The sequence below is a fragment of the Henckelia pumila genome, chromosome 3, assembly GCF_033568475.1.
Source record: "Henckelia pumila isolate YLH828 chromosome 3, ASM3356847v2, whole genome shotgun sequence".
NCBI classification, from domain to species: Eukaryota; Viridiplantae; Streptophyta; class Magnoliopsida; order Lamiales; family Gesneriaceae; genus Henckelia; species Henckelia pumila.
The window spans coordinates 182,822,044-182,836,480 of NC_133122.1; the positions used below are offsets into that span (position 1 = coordinate 182,822,044).

General features: G+C 37.4%; 1 protein-coding gene and 1 long non-coding RNA gene across 2 annotated transcripts; both read right to left on the reverse strand.

Annotated features, from left to right (window-relative positions):
• Window positions 1–2,984: 2,984 nt before the first annotated feature.
• Window positions 2,985–6,192, reverse strand: LOC140892671 (uncharacterized). The gene is made up of 2 exons (XR_012152878.1): window positions 5,155–6,192; window positions 2,985–3,246 (listed from the first exon to the last, which is right to left on the reverse strand). It is a non-coding gene; the product is annotated as an uncharacterized lncRNA (long non-coding RNA).
• A 6,396-nt stretch (window positions 6,193–12,588) lies between these two features.
• On the reverse strand, window positions 12,589–13,256 carry LOC140890117 (uncharacterized). The gene is made up of 2 exons (XM_073297876.1): window positions 13,072–13,256; window positions 12,589–12,895 (listed from the first exon to the last, which is right to left on the reverse strand). Exons 1-2 carry the CDS (start codon window positions 13,254–13,256, stop codon window positions 12,589–12,591), a joined length of 492 nt encoding a protein of 163 aa, XP_073153977.1.
• Window positions 13,257–14,437: the final 1,181 nt, after the last annotated feature.

Here is a 14,437-nt window from a genome sequence, read left to right on the forward strand (position 1 = left end):
TTCCCAAAATACTTAGCGACTAAACACTAAAATTTTCTAAATAGGATAGCTTAGGGACTATACAATTCTATCTCATTAGACCTTAGGATATGATATGAATTTTACCCATACTTCCCCAATATCGATACATGAAACCTGTCAGGTATCACTAACAACTCCGTGCCATCTCAAAAGATAAAACAAATTACCTATCTCCTCAACAACTGCATAAGTACCGACAATCAAGCTAATTTCCTTATATTCCCAAATCAACAATATTACGAAACGATACCTTCAAGAACAACTTAACATCCAATTTTTAAATTCTACAGGTCTACGCCGCTTGTTAGCAATGATTTACTTAATGCTATTGGTCTATGCTCAATCCCTTATTAGTTACCAAACTCACAACGCTTAAAGGAATGATTAAAGTTCTCTTAAGCAACGACTCTAGTTCGGTTAACCTTCAAGTGGAAAATAGTGACTCTCCTCATCTTAGGATCGATTGGCCCATTCCTGTAAACAAATCTAATCTAATCCTTGAAAAGGTAATATAACCTTAAAATCCACTGTTGTTCAATTCCCATGGTAATAGCCGTTAACATATAGAATCCAAATAGATGCCTAAACAGATCCCAATTATCCATTCATCAATTTACACGTTCACCTCTAGCCTCTTTGATTATACCGAAAGTTCAACTCTGATTAAGATTTCCGAATAGATTTATCCACCTTTTCTATCCCAGACGCAACGACTAAAAAATCTATATTTATCTTTGAAGACAAAACATACCACAAATTATAATCCACTTATTGGGTTAGACGGTCCCTAAGTACCAAATAATTCTTATACATCACCGGAAGACATATCTCAAATTTCTATTTCAATTTGACAGCATGTTTGAAAATCCAAAATTCTCCAAATTCTTATATGTACAACCTGAATTCAAATTTCAAGAACTTAGCATACCACTGGACACCTCGAAGGGTTTCTCAATTTCCTTAGTACTTCACCGAGAAATAAATCTACATCTTATCCAGAAAATAAAACTACTTGAAAATTCTATTCATCCTTCTACCTCCAAGGTTGGTGCAATAGTCTTATCAGTTGACATTCACAAGATCTTAGAATGCTAATATAAAGTACCCAAAAGTATTCTAGGAACAGCTCTATTTTCCTTCAATGTTCTAAATCATAGTCAGGTTATTATCACACCCAATCTGTTTACCAAAAATCGTCTGTTCACTCTTAATGATCCTGGCAAAAATTTAAGCAACACATTCAATTAATTCACTAACTAGCAGTCTTCCTGCTAGGACTTGATATAATTGATAATCAACATTCCTCGTAACGCAGCTGCAACTTAGGATTTTATCAAGCACTATTACTAAATTCCAACAGTCTAAACTCTCACTATGCGGTTACGAGTCGATTTTTTCTATTCAAGAAGTCGGAATGATAACCGAAAGTGTGATCCACTCAACTAATTCGCCGTGATGGATCATGAAAGGAAATAAATACACATGTAATGCTGCTTAATACGAAACAAAATAATGCAAGCATTACAAAGAAGCGAGCTGAAGAATACCAATCTGGATAAGTGAAAACAACTCACTCATAATTCAAGTCTAGAGATGAATGAATAATAATGGAGGCTCCATGAATAATAAATATGAGCCAACAAGATAACAAATCTAGTGATAACTCATCAAGAGTAATGGCATCATGCTCAAACAATCAAAGCACAATCAAGGGTAGACAGTGTGACTTCAATCGAGAGTAGTCCACACAAATCAATAATTAGGGAAACAACGGTACAAAGACATATTCAGGAGTCAACCACACAACGCAAGTAGATCACCAATAAAAATACAAAGTGATGCTTATTCGCATCAACATGTGTGGTTCTAGTACTGGAGAAAATTTCAAGAAATGTGAAATACGAACATGGTCTTATTAAAAGTTCAACCAATGTCAAAGTAGTAGAATATAAAGTTGACTGACGTCATACGATTTCATAAATGCACAAAGGAAGTGCAGAGAGATTTTGGATACTCAAAAGTAGATGTTGCGATGGATATGAGCACAAAAGAAGAAAAAGAATTAATGATCGAAATAGTAGTTCACATAATCGAAAGACTCATTAGTAACCGATTCACTATTCCCCAAAAACATAATTGCCGCAAAAGAACAAAAGAAAACTCAAACTATCCATAAAAATATAAAACGAAGTGCGTATCCCAAGTCTTTGCACAGATTCGAATCAATAACTTAACTGGCCAAAACATACGTCTTATCAAATTCTAAACAAACTATGCACTTAGTTGCATCCGACTTGAATCCAATATAAGAAAACAACCTACAACAGTAATACACAATTACTATCTCTTAATGCGCAAGTTAAATATTTCTGACAAACTCCTACAACTCATCAAAATTGCTAACACTACTGAATAACTCAAACAACAACCACGTAATGTCCAAAATTGGAAGGAATATTGGTACACCCACTTCGTTTAACTTGAATTCGCATGCTATAAAAATATAGACAGTCAAATAGTACACTTTAACTACTAAAGAAATTTTAAATAATAAAACATTGAGCTACACATTTAAATAAATTAAACATCTAATTTGAAAATATTTTAAAAAGGATGACATCAAAACATTTAAAGTAATAACTCAAATGCGTCTAACATATAAAATTACTTAAAACTTACAGACTTTGAGGCGAGATCCCCTGAGTTTCGGCAACCGGCAGTAGGCTCAGCCCAAACCAAGACCGTGCTCTGATACCAACTGAAACGACCCTAACCTCTATGCTTTATTTAATTTAAAGGAAATTACGGATTTATAAAAATTTTGCCATGACTTGTTTGCAAAGCAAACAAGCCATCTTAACCCAGTCAGCAGTTCAAGTAAGGAAAAGCAACTGACGTAAAACTTAAGTGCGTTAAACATAAACATGCAATCCTAGTAACCACCTCCCGGTTACAGCATAAAGTAAACTAAGGAATTTAAAAGAGTGCGTTAAACATAAACATGCATAGGTGATGGCATACTACAAATCATCAACTGTAGCACAGGGAATACACATCCTGGCTAAAAACACTGTAAGTACTCAAATAACTCTTCATTATTACATAACAGAGTAAATATGCGGAAAACTTAAACATGCAATAGCGACGGTCATTGGGCTTCGCACTACCAGTGGCCTCAACCCAGTGGATCCTGCCCCTCCATCGCCTCAACATAAAACTCATCACCTGCAATCAAACAAGCGTAGTGAGTCTAAAGACTCAACAAGCATAAACAGTTGAATATCAAGGTTTAAAAATAGATGATGCTTTACTCAAACTATGATACTTAGTATACTTTTGAACTTTAACTGTAAATATGCATGAAACTAGAGTGTATAGGAAACATGCATTGATGAACTCACGCTATAGAAGACTTTCAACTTTCTTGACATAAACCTCATGCTTTACTTAACCTCATACTTTTCTTAACCTCATGCATGACTGACTGACATCAACGTAAGACGAGTCAAACTGAAACTTTAAACTTTAACTTTTAAACTTCTCTTTTCTTTTTCCTCTTAGAAATCAGTTCCTTGATTTGTGACCCTCTGTTTCGATCATGATCATGGCTGCAGTGCACTATGCCGGCAAGACGACGAGATTTCTCCCGACGAACTTAACCCCTCTGTGGCAAGGAGACCGAGATTGCTCCCGATCCCACATTGCCCCTCTATGACAAGGAGACCGAGATTGCTCCCGATCCCACATTGCCCCTTTGTGGGTAGGGTAGACAAGATGTCTCTTGCTCCCTACCTAAACCTCTGTAACCTCTTGGTGAGTAGACCGAGGCATCCCCCGGCCTAACAACACCCCTCTTTGTCACAAACAAATCACTTCATTCAAAAACATTTACTTTCTTTTCCTTTTCATTCATTAAGACTCGACTCACACCTTTTTAATCATGCATACATGAAAAGACCTCCTTTCACATTATTTTTCTCAAGAACATGCCATATGCACACGAACATGCAACCTTTAAGATGTGAGACTCAACTCAATTATGCTTTGGCATGCAAGACTCAAAGAGACTTTCTTTAAATTTTTCTTTGGCATCAAGAATAAGACTCACACACCCGAACGTGCAACTTCAAGAATGAGACTCGACTCCATTGCATGTGAGAACGATGAGCGAGTGGCTGCCCCTAACCCTCAAGACTTTACTCTTTTGCCAAAGTCCTAACTTTTCAACTTAGACCGAGCAAGAAAACTGAAAAACCCTTTTTCTCACTCATGCCTTAACCAAAACCCGTCCCGCTTGAACCGACACATTCCTAACTCTTAAAATTTACCATATGACCAGGTTTCAACTTCCTTTGACCTCTTATACAAAATGCCAAACAACCCATCCCGGACAGCCCACTTTTGACTATAAATTTCTGCACCGACACTTAAACTTCAAAAATTCATAACTTATTGAATACTTATCCGAATTAAGCCCATTTTATACCGACACGACCGCAACGTCATGAACTAAATTTAGGACAAAACAGAATCGACACAGACCTCGACCAGTAAACTGCCCTGCCCCGAATTCAGACTGCCCTGTCCAAACTAGACACCTCAAATGCCCTACTAGTTTGTGAAACCTTCACCAATCAGGCACCCTTGCTTCTAAGACCACTCCAATCCATCAAACACACTTAAAACCATCTCTTAGGACTTACATCAAATACTTGGGCAGCCCACTTCTTCACTTCGACATCACATATCAAAATTTACATGATTTTGCACCAAAAAGTGGCAACCTCAAGAGCAAACAATCAAGACCAATGCAATACATCAAAATGCTTCAAACACACTTCATTTCCATCCCTTACACATGTAAATTTTCGAAAATAGGGCACACCAATTTCTGGAAATTCGAAATTTACTTCATGCATGCAAAATGACTTAAGCTTTCCAACACAACTCACCATTTATCAACTTAAAACTCAATCTAATGCATAAATTCGAAAATCCCACATAAAAATCTAAAATTCCAGAAATGTATCAAGTCATACATGCTAAAAATCATAGTCATTTCGAAATTTAAAAAGAAGCTAGGAGCAAATACATAATAGCTTGATTGAAAGCCCAAGAAAAGTCTACACTTGCCTTCAACCTTTAATACCCACAAAATTTCGAAATGCAAAGAGGAGAGGGGCTGGACTTTTGCTCAAACACCAAGCTACTACTCCTATGGAGGTCCTCCGGCGACGTCATCGGCGGTGGAGGGCGGCGGCGGCAGCTAAGGCTTGAGGGAGGAGAGGCCGAAATGCTTGGAGGGAAATGGGAGAAAAGATAATGGAGGGGGCGGCTCTTCATCAAAAGAAAGGGGATAGGGTTTGTAAAATATTAGTAGAGTGTTTTATTTTGTGTGTATTGTGTGTATAAAGTAGTGTGAATGTGTGTGAGTCAATGGGTAACTTTGACTAGAAAAAGAGCTATCTCAAAAAAAGCAACTTTCTCTTTTCTTTTCAAAATAAAAGCTAGCACTAACACTCTCCTACATTTAAAATCTCTAACAAAATAATCAAAGTTGGAATTTAGTATTCCGGGTCTAAAATACTGTTTTTCAAAGAATTTTTAAAATAAACTCAAGAATGCGATAAATGCGATTCTTGTTACCCGAAAATTCTAAAAATCCAAACTTCATCATTTTTCCTCCAAACTCACACTTAACATTTTTAGAAATACAGTCTGGGAATAACCGCCATAATCCGTCACTGCCGAGGTCGGAACCGGAGAACCCTGAACTTAAAACTTTATCATAAACATTCTTGAAATAACTGAGCATTCATAACTTTAAAGGAACATTAAGCAGTCGCATCAATCAATTAAAATTAACACTTTAAATATTTTGATGTCACAACAATAAGTGAAATATTTACCTAAAAGATAGAGCGATTAAAAGCCATTTAAATAATTACACTAACGGCATAAAAACCTTTAAAATGATTTAGGCAGATAACGACTTAAAAATAATTAAGCTAAACATTTAAAATCATTTAAATGAATAAACTAAGCAATTAAAATAATTTAAATAAAAAAGCTTAAACCTTTAAAATACTTAAAACAAATAAGCTGCACGATAAAAATCATTTGGATAAATAAACTTAAACAATTAAAACATAACTCACATAAATAATTTAAATAAATTAAACTAAAAGATAATAAATCCTAATATTTATTAAATTAATGAATGCGATTTAGTGGATTGGATTCCAGGTACTACAGATGTTCTCTTCCCATGTTTACCAGCTACTATGGAGTGTTGTTGAGGTGACAAGCTTAAATTATATACATCTAGCCAAGCTTGAGGGCACATGGAACAAAGACCCATTTGTGGTGTCATATGACACTTATTTTGGGCGTCAGCCGCTCTTTGAGGAGAGCTTCTGAGGGTCAAGCTGAAGACTGAAAATCAGGCGCTGACTGGGAGGCAACCCAGTGTTTTTTTTTCATTATTTTTATTTTTATGTTTATTTTTTTATCTTTTTCTAATCCCCATACCCCCGCCTTTTCAATTTCAATTTGCCACTCCTGTGATTCCACCAGCAGTAGAAGAGGATGAGCAAGCAGACGCATGAACCAGGGGAGTTTTGTTTTGTATTTGCATTTAGTGTTTATTTTTGTTTATTGTGTCTTTGTCTTCATGTTTGTGTTTATGTTTTTAGAGCATTGATGGCAATGCTTTAGATAAGTGTGTGTGTTGTGGGGGGGTTACATTCATTGTTTGGAGTTTTGTTTTGCATTCGTATTGTTGAGTTATATGCATAAGGTTCATTTGCATATCAATTGTCAATTTTTTTAGTGTTTGTTTGGTGTTGCATAAGTAGGATGAAGATTGTTAGCCTATGATGATGAAGTTGGAAAGATGAAATTTTTGTGAAAATTTCATCTCTTGATTGGACATGAGAAACCATAGGTTGATTACTGAATATTTTAAGTACACATGTTTAACTAGTGAAGTGTAGCGATATATTAGATGATGTTGATGTCTGTTGGACCATTGCACGACAATAGGTGTTTGTGGAGCCTGATAGTGTTTTTGAATCCTAATGATGTTTTTGACATGACATATACGATCTTGGGCGCACTTGTTAAAAAAAATTTATGAAAATTTTGTGAAAATGAAATTAACTACATACGGGTTATGAGCAAGAGGTTGAAATCCTAATCATATTGTTCTTGACTAAGTTTGCGGATAAAATGAGGTTAAGATTTTGAAAAATTTTAAAATAAAAATTCCATTCAGACTTGGAAAGTGATTGAAATTCTAATCGCTCTTTCATGGCTAAGTTTGCAGGTTCAATGGGATTTTAGCTTCATCCGGGCTATAGATGAGGGGATTGAAATTCGAATCATATCTTAGTTATAGCTAATTTGCGGGTAATTATTGGGGCTTTAAAAATTTCGGGTGCAAAATCCGAAGGTGCGTAATTATATCTCAAGAGAGTTGTATTGTGTTTAAGGATTGTTGGGAGGAAGGGGCTCTTGATGGTGATACTCACACTAAGTGTCATAGGTCGAAGAACAGTCTTAAAACTATCTTTTGAAGCTACATGTAGCTGGAATAACATGACACACACGCACGTATACACTTGACTGGAGGTGTATTGTGGAAATTCAAGAGTATTCATAAGCTTTTTTTTGTAAGTTGGAACTTCTCTGAGGCTATGATATTCATGATTCATTCTTGCTTTTGTTTTTATTATATTGCATATTGTTTTTGCATGACTTGCTCGAGGGCGAGCAAAGGTTAAGTATGGGGGAGTTTGATATGTCCATATTTTACTATGTATTTGAGTTAAATTGTGATGATTAGGTGTTTTTGGAGTGATTAAATTGATTTTATAGTTCCTAATCATTAGTTTATGATTTGATATAGGAAAATGAAGAATTTGAGCAAGAGAAGAGCCGTAAGAATGAATTACGGAGCAGCAATGGTCAAAAAATTACTTTTGATGCTAGAGATATCTAAATCCGATCCTCACCGTTCAAAATAAATTTCAAGATGTTTTGAAGCTTCTGTCCAAATTTTGGCTCGATCCTATGGCTAGAACTCTAGATATGAATGTTTTAAATTTTCCGCGCGCTGGACAAAATGTTGCTCGCTCGATCGGTTACTTTCTACCGATCAAGCGAGATCTGGGCTAGAAAAATATTATTTTTGGACAAAATGTTGCTCGCTCGAGTGTCAAATTTTGTCCGCTCGAGCGAGGCATCGCACAGACTCAGAAATAGGAATTTTCGGAAATTAAAATCCTTGACTTTTTGGGTTTTATTTCGTAGGTTTTTCAAGCCATATAAATAGAAGATAAACCATCAAATGAGGGGATCGCACGCAGAGATAGAGAGGCGGCTAGGAGGCTTGAACATGGAAGAAACTCTTGGCTGCTAGGTTTTATCTTCTTTGTTCTTAGATTTAATTTCTTTCTTGAATTTTTCTAAGTTTTAATACTTGGTTGAGGAAGACGAATCCTTAAAGTTTATTTATCTCGTGAGATTTTGATTTTTATTGTTTGATTTTATTGAGTATCAAGAGTTGTTTGGAATTAACTGTTATGCTTGTATGTTTAATTATTGGCTTGATCAACTAATGATTTTTCATACAATCTATAGCTAAATTAGATATCAAATCCGTAATTGTTTGATCGCTCTAATTTGTGAAGAAACTATGATTAATAATTTCTGCTTGTGAATTTATTATTTCATAGGAACGACTGACTAGATTAAATACATCCGCTTGTGTATGAGTTGTCTAGATTCATCGATTTCACTAGTTTGAATGCTACCTTGGGTTTAAACCTTAATCGCTTGTATTTGGGTTAATTCATTGGTAAGGGTTAATTTTGAACGCTTGTGTCTAATTAACTAAAAATAAGGTGGGATAGGAATTAAATTTCAATGATGAATATTCAATGAGAATTAATTATTTTTAGAGAATCGATGATCGAGTGAATAACTTCAAGGGCGTAGTCGACCGATATCAAGGCTTGTTAATTTATTGATTTATCATATTTTTAATATTGCATGCTAGTGATAAAATTTATTTTAAATTGCTTTAAAGTTTTAATAGTTAATTTCAAAACTCAAAACCCCCATTTATTTATTTTTAGTATTTTTAAGAACACAAATAAATTTCGCTTTTCTCTTGGAAATGATTTATACTCTCGCTACTACATGTTTATTTAGTTAATCTGAGTTGGGTTAATTTGGGCGCTATACGACTAAGTGCTACCAAATAGTCCAATAGAGTCCTCAGCACCTGATATAATGTACTACTGATGAAATCCGTCATCAGAGAGCAATTTTCACCCCAAGGCCGATTACAATCCAATACTTTGGCTAAATCTTAGCACAAAGATTTCCAATTGTCACTGGTAGACATCCATCTACCTACTAGATCTACGTGTCTAGCAATATCCCACAGGTCAAAACATATCTGCTCAGAGTACACACTCGTCAAGAAAATCCCTCCAAAACTGGTTCTCACGGCAGAAACGCAAACTAATATCTCTTGCACATCCAGGCGATATCTAAAACCCATCGATACCAAACTGGGTATCTATCCACACCAAGGTCATACCTCGTCGTGACTATTATCAGATCCCTAGATTGAGTAGCCTTCCCACCGCCACCTCCCGAAGCGCAAAGGCTTTCGGGCACACCGGCATATGGTCGCGCCTCTTCACGTCTAATCATGGTCATAGTCCACAACTCTCAGAATTAATCGACCTGGTATCTTGATGAAACCCATCATCACAAAGTCTCAACCTACGAGGTCAGACAGACTACTGTTTTAAGGAAACAACCCAGAACAAAACTCATGTCTACTGAATAATTACCTCATCTCTGACACTACTTAGTATACTGACTAACTAGGCCATCTTAGGAAAACTCCTAAACTAACCACAAGCCGAGAAATTACAGTCGACCTACTCAAAACCCATGAGTACAACAGTTGAACATTAATCAACTAGAACCATGTTAAAATTTAGCAAAAATACTGCAATTATCCACAAAACGTTGGATAAAATATACATGAATCACAGTTTTCAAGTTATGTACAATTTTTTTAATTACAATCCCATGTAATACATACAGTATTCAAAATAAAAATGAAAATGTACAATCAATAACTTGAAATGATACAACAGTTTTAACTAAAATATTGTTTACAACAATACACAGTATCATTGTACTCGTCTTGATATCTTTAAGCATGAAGCTTCTAATCGACACATGCATCAATGCTAGCGTACTCCTGTCCAAATCTTGATATATTTCCTCCTGCAAATACTTCCTGAGAAATGGTACGTGCTTGCTAATCAGCTATGTTCTGCATCAGTGCATGTCAGCCGACTTTCTTTGCTCACGATCTAGCATCAGAGTTCTTCTTGCATTCATCACATGCTTTTGAACATGAAGTTACCCGTGTTCCTACGGAAAACATCTATACAAGCATACAGGCAGGGTCATGTTCTGTATGAATTTAATGACCTTACGCTCACAACCAGTCATGCCTTAGCCACTCGAGGCATTCCCCGGCGAAGTTCTTTACGATGATCTCTCCAACTACGGGTGGAGAATCTCTTCGGACTGAAGCCACATGGGTTATCACACACCATGTGTTCCAATAAGTCCTCAGATGCATTTGAAGTGAAATACTTGATCTTCTCTTATAGTATTCTCTGGCTGGAATCCAGACGATCTTTGACCAGCTATACTATGCATCAATGATGAACTTATCATAGTAGTCAGCCTATCTACCGATATGCTACTACCGGTGTTCTCATCAGTGTTGCATTCTGCATAATAAATTTCTTTATTGCCAATCTCGGCAATGATAAACTTAAATCATTTCGATGATGACGAAAATCTCCTAGCATCCAATGCCAAATCATCATCCGCTTAGGTCTCACTGGTCTTACAAGGATAACCCAAAGTCTCAGTAATATATCCCAAAATCTCTTGCATGCAGCTCTGATACCAACAAATATAGGGACCCAACCCGAATCCACTACCTAATTAGATTTTAGAGCATAAGAAACACTGCCTATGGTCATGAGCAAGCCGTGCCAGCGCATCCACTACCGAATTCCCTTTCCTATAGATATGCGAGAAATGACTGACCTATTTCGCACCAAAACACGCGTCCTCGAAACAATATGGTCCAAATCCCAACTACATCTTCGAGATCAAAGAATCTGAATGGCTATCTAGGAGTCGGTCTCAATCTAAAGGGGAAAATTACTAAGGTCGGAACAGAGAAGGATACCCCTCCAAATCGCCCAAAGCTCTGCACGGACATTGGACCCCACACCGATGAACTCACTGAAAAATGGAAAAACCCGCTCAGAAGAATCTCTAACAACCCCACCCACAGAAGATTCACCTGGGGTCTATCTCGAGCTCCCATCAACATTGAGCTTGAAAAACCCAGGTGGTGGCCTCTGCCAACGGACAATCGCAGTCTTATGAGTCCGTTGAAGGCCAACAGAAATACCCATGGTCCGGGCAGCCTGCAAAGCCCCAATCCAATGGCGGGGCTTGATAGTGGCTGTCGAGTGAGCAAGTCTCAAATAAAACAAGATCTTAAATCTGACTGTCTCCGTAGAATAGGGCAAGTGACGGTGCTTAGAATCTTTGCGTGCAGTCCAAGGAACCAAAGCAAGAAGAACGGAATGAACTCCTTCACATTACCCCCAGGAGACCACTCGAGGTCCCGTTTCCAAGCATTGAGAAACAAACATAAGTCCTCGGTGACGGGGATGCGGACACGAAAGATGGCCCCAAAAAAGTGCCACACAGAACGGGAAATGGGACCATCAATAAAAAGGTGTGTAAATGTCTTTGGCATCTCACAACACTGAAATTTGGACACAAGCGCAAAACCACGCTGCTTGAGCACCATATCCATGGGCAACCACCGATTCAAAAAACGCCACAAGAAGAAGGACATGATGAGCCTCTCGATCTGACCTGCTCCCACACAGATCTCATAAAAAAGGAACCATCGGTGTTGTGGATCCAGATAGCCGCATCCGGCTCATCCACAAAAACAGGAATCTCCACGATCTCCTCCACCACCGAGGGGGCAATGACAGCACAGAGAAGATCAAAATCCCAGGCTCCCTCCAACAGGAAGCTAGAAACTCTCACTCTCCGGTCCCCTCTAACATCACACCTGCTCGACAGAGGGGCGTCACCCAACCAGGTATCATCCCAAAAAGATACCTCCCCATGACCAATCCTCCACCGGATACCAGGCTCCGCACGAGGTCTAATCTGAAGCAAGCGCTGCCAAGTGGGAGAAATGGCTCCACGAGATGGAGCGTAGATAGGGCTCATAGTCCGGCAATACTTCCTCGAAAGGAATCTTGCCCAAAGAGAGGAACCCTGCCTGAATCTAAACCACAGCTTCATAGAGAATCTGTCAACAATGTCTTTGAGCTTGCGAAAGCCCATGCCCCATTCTTTCATCGAGAGGCCGGCGCGAGACCAGCGGGCCCAATGCCACTTCTTCTCCAGGGGTCTAGAGCCCTAAAGAAAAGCATTAAAAATGAGCTCCAACTTCTCCAAGACAGCCAAGGGTGGCTGAATCACTTGATAGAGATATATCGGGATCGAGAGGAGCACACTACTAATCAGGGTCATTATACTCCCAGGAGCCAGGGAGCGAGTCTCCCAACCCTCCAGATTTTTTCGGACCGATTGCAGAAGAGGCTCAAACAAAGAGCACTTGCGGTTCCCACGGAAAAAAGCGGAGCTCCAAGGTATCTCAAGGGCAATTGTCCCTCTGCAAACCCGGTGATGCGCAGGAAACAGGAGCGTTGACGAGCGGTCGAACCTGGAGGGAAGATCATGGCACTCATGGCCACATTCACAAGCTGACCCGAGCAATTCTCGTAATGAGCTAAGAAATCTTTGAGGCACTGTATACCTCGAGATCCCCCATTGGCGAAAATTATGACATTGTCAGCATAGGCCAAATGGGAAATCGGCAAATCACACTCAGTCTGCTACCTCAAATCGGCATTCAGGAGGAACAACCGATCCAGAACTAGGGACAAATACTCTGCCCCAAGAATGAAGAGGAGGGGAGATAACGGGTCTCCCTGTCTCAAGACCCTCGAAGAACCAAAGAAACCAGTGGGGGTACCATTGACATTAACCGAGAACTTGCAAAACGAAATGCAAGCCCTCACCATCCTCACAACCTGCTCAGAGAAACTAAACTTCCGGAGGACATCCAGAAAAAAAATACCATTGGACTCTATCATAGGCCTTAGCCATGTCCAATTTCATAATGACATTTCTTAAAATTTGAAAAGTTATCACATTTTATTTTAAACTATCTTACAACTTTTTAATTTTTTGTTAGTTAAAAGTTACTATTATTTATTTAAAACAATAAAATAAGTTTAATTTAATTCTTAAATTTCTTATTTTACTTAGCTTACATCTTGCTTGTTTTTTCACATATTTGAAGTGATTTTAAAGTTTGAGATTTTTGGCATTTTTGGTAGTTGATAATCTCATTGTTTTTAAACCAACTTTAGTAAATTTTCGATTTTTCTTAAAATCAAAATTTGGGTTTTTTTTTATCTGGTTTCGTAACTTCTTTAATATATTTCGTTATGTTTTTGTTTTGTTCTATGATGTGTTTTATTTCCTTATACCGTCTTAATTTTGAATCTTATTAAATTGTTTGCAAGTTGCGATAGTTTTTTCTAATTCGAAAACTTACTCATCGACTTGAACAAAAAACAAAATCATTTCTACTTGTGCCTGAAAAATAAAAATAAAAATACAATAAATGATTAATTCATTGAATAAATGATTACATATTACTTTTTTATTGTTATTATTTTGCTAGCTAATATATAGAATGAAACATCTCTGCAAATTGAGATCGTGATTTTCGCTTAGCATGTTTTTATTGGTTATAAATAAAAAAACAATTATAAAAATAAAAAAACAACAAACTCTGATATGCGCAAGGATAAATTTTGATATTAATCGATAATATCTTTTAAAGAATATTTGGCTTTACTCTTTTAGGAAAAAAATAATATTAATTTTAGATAATATATATATTTATTTTTTAAAAATTATATATGAGTTATTGAAAGTTATACAAATATATAATAATTATTTTCATCGTTTTGTATGCAAACGTGGAACCATGAACATCAAGTCCAGGATCCGCCCCTGCTCTTTCTCGAGATCCGAGTCTCCTATTTTTCTTTTTCTAAGCAACCGATCAGCAACCATGATGGTGGAGAGAGAGAGAGAGAGAAAGTCTAAGCAAGGGTTTCTGATGGAAGGGCTAGCGACAGAGAGTGGCGGCGCACTAGTGTGCAAGGGTTTCCGGTTTAGATTTTCCATC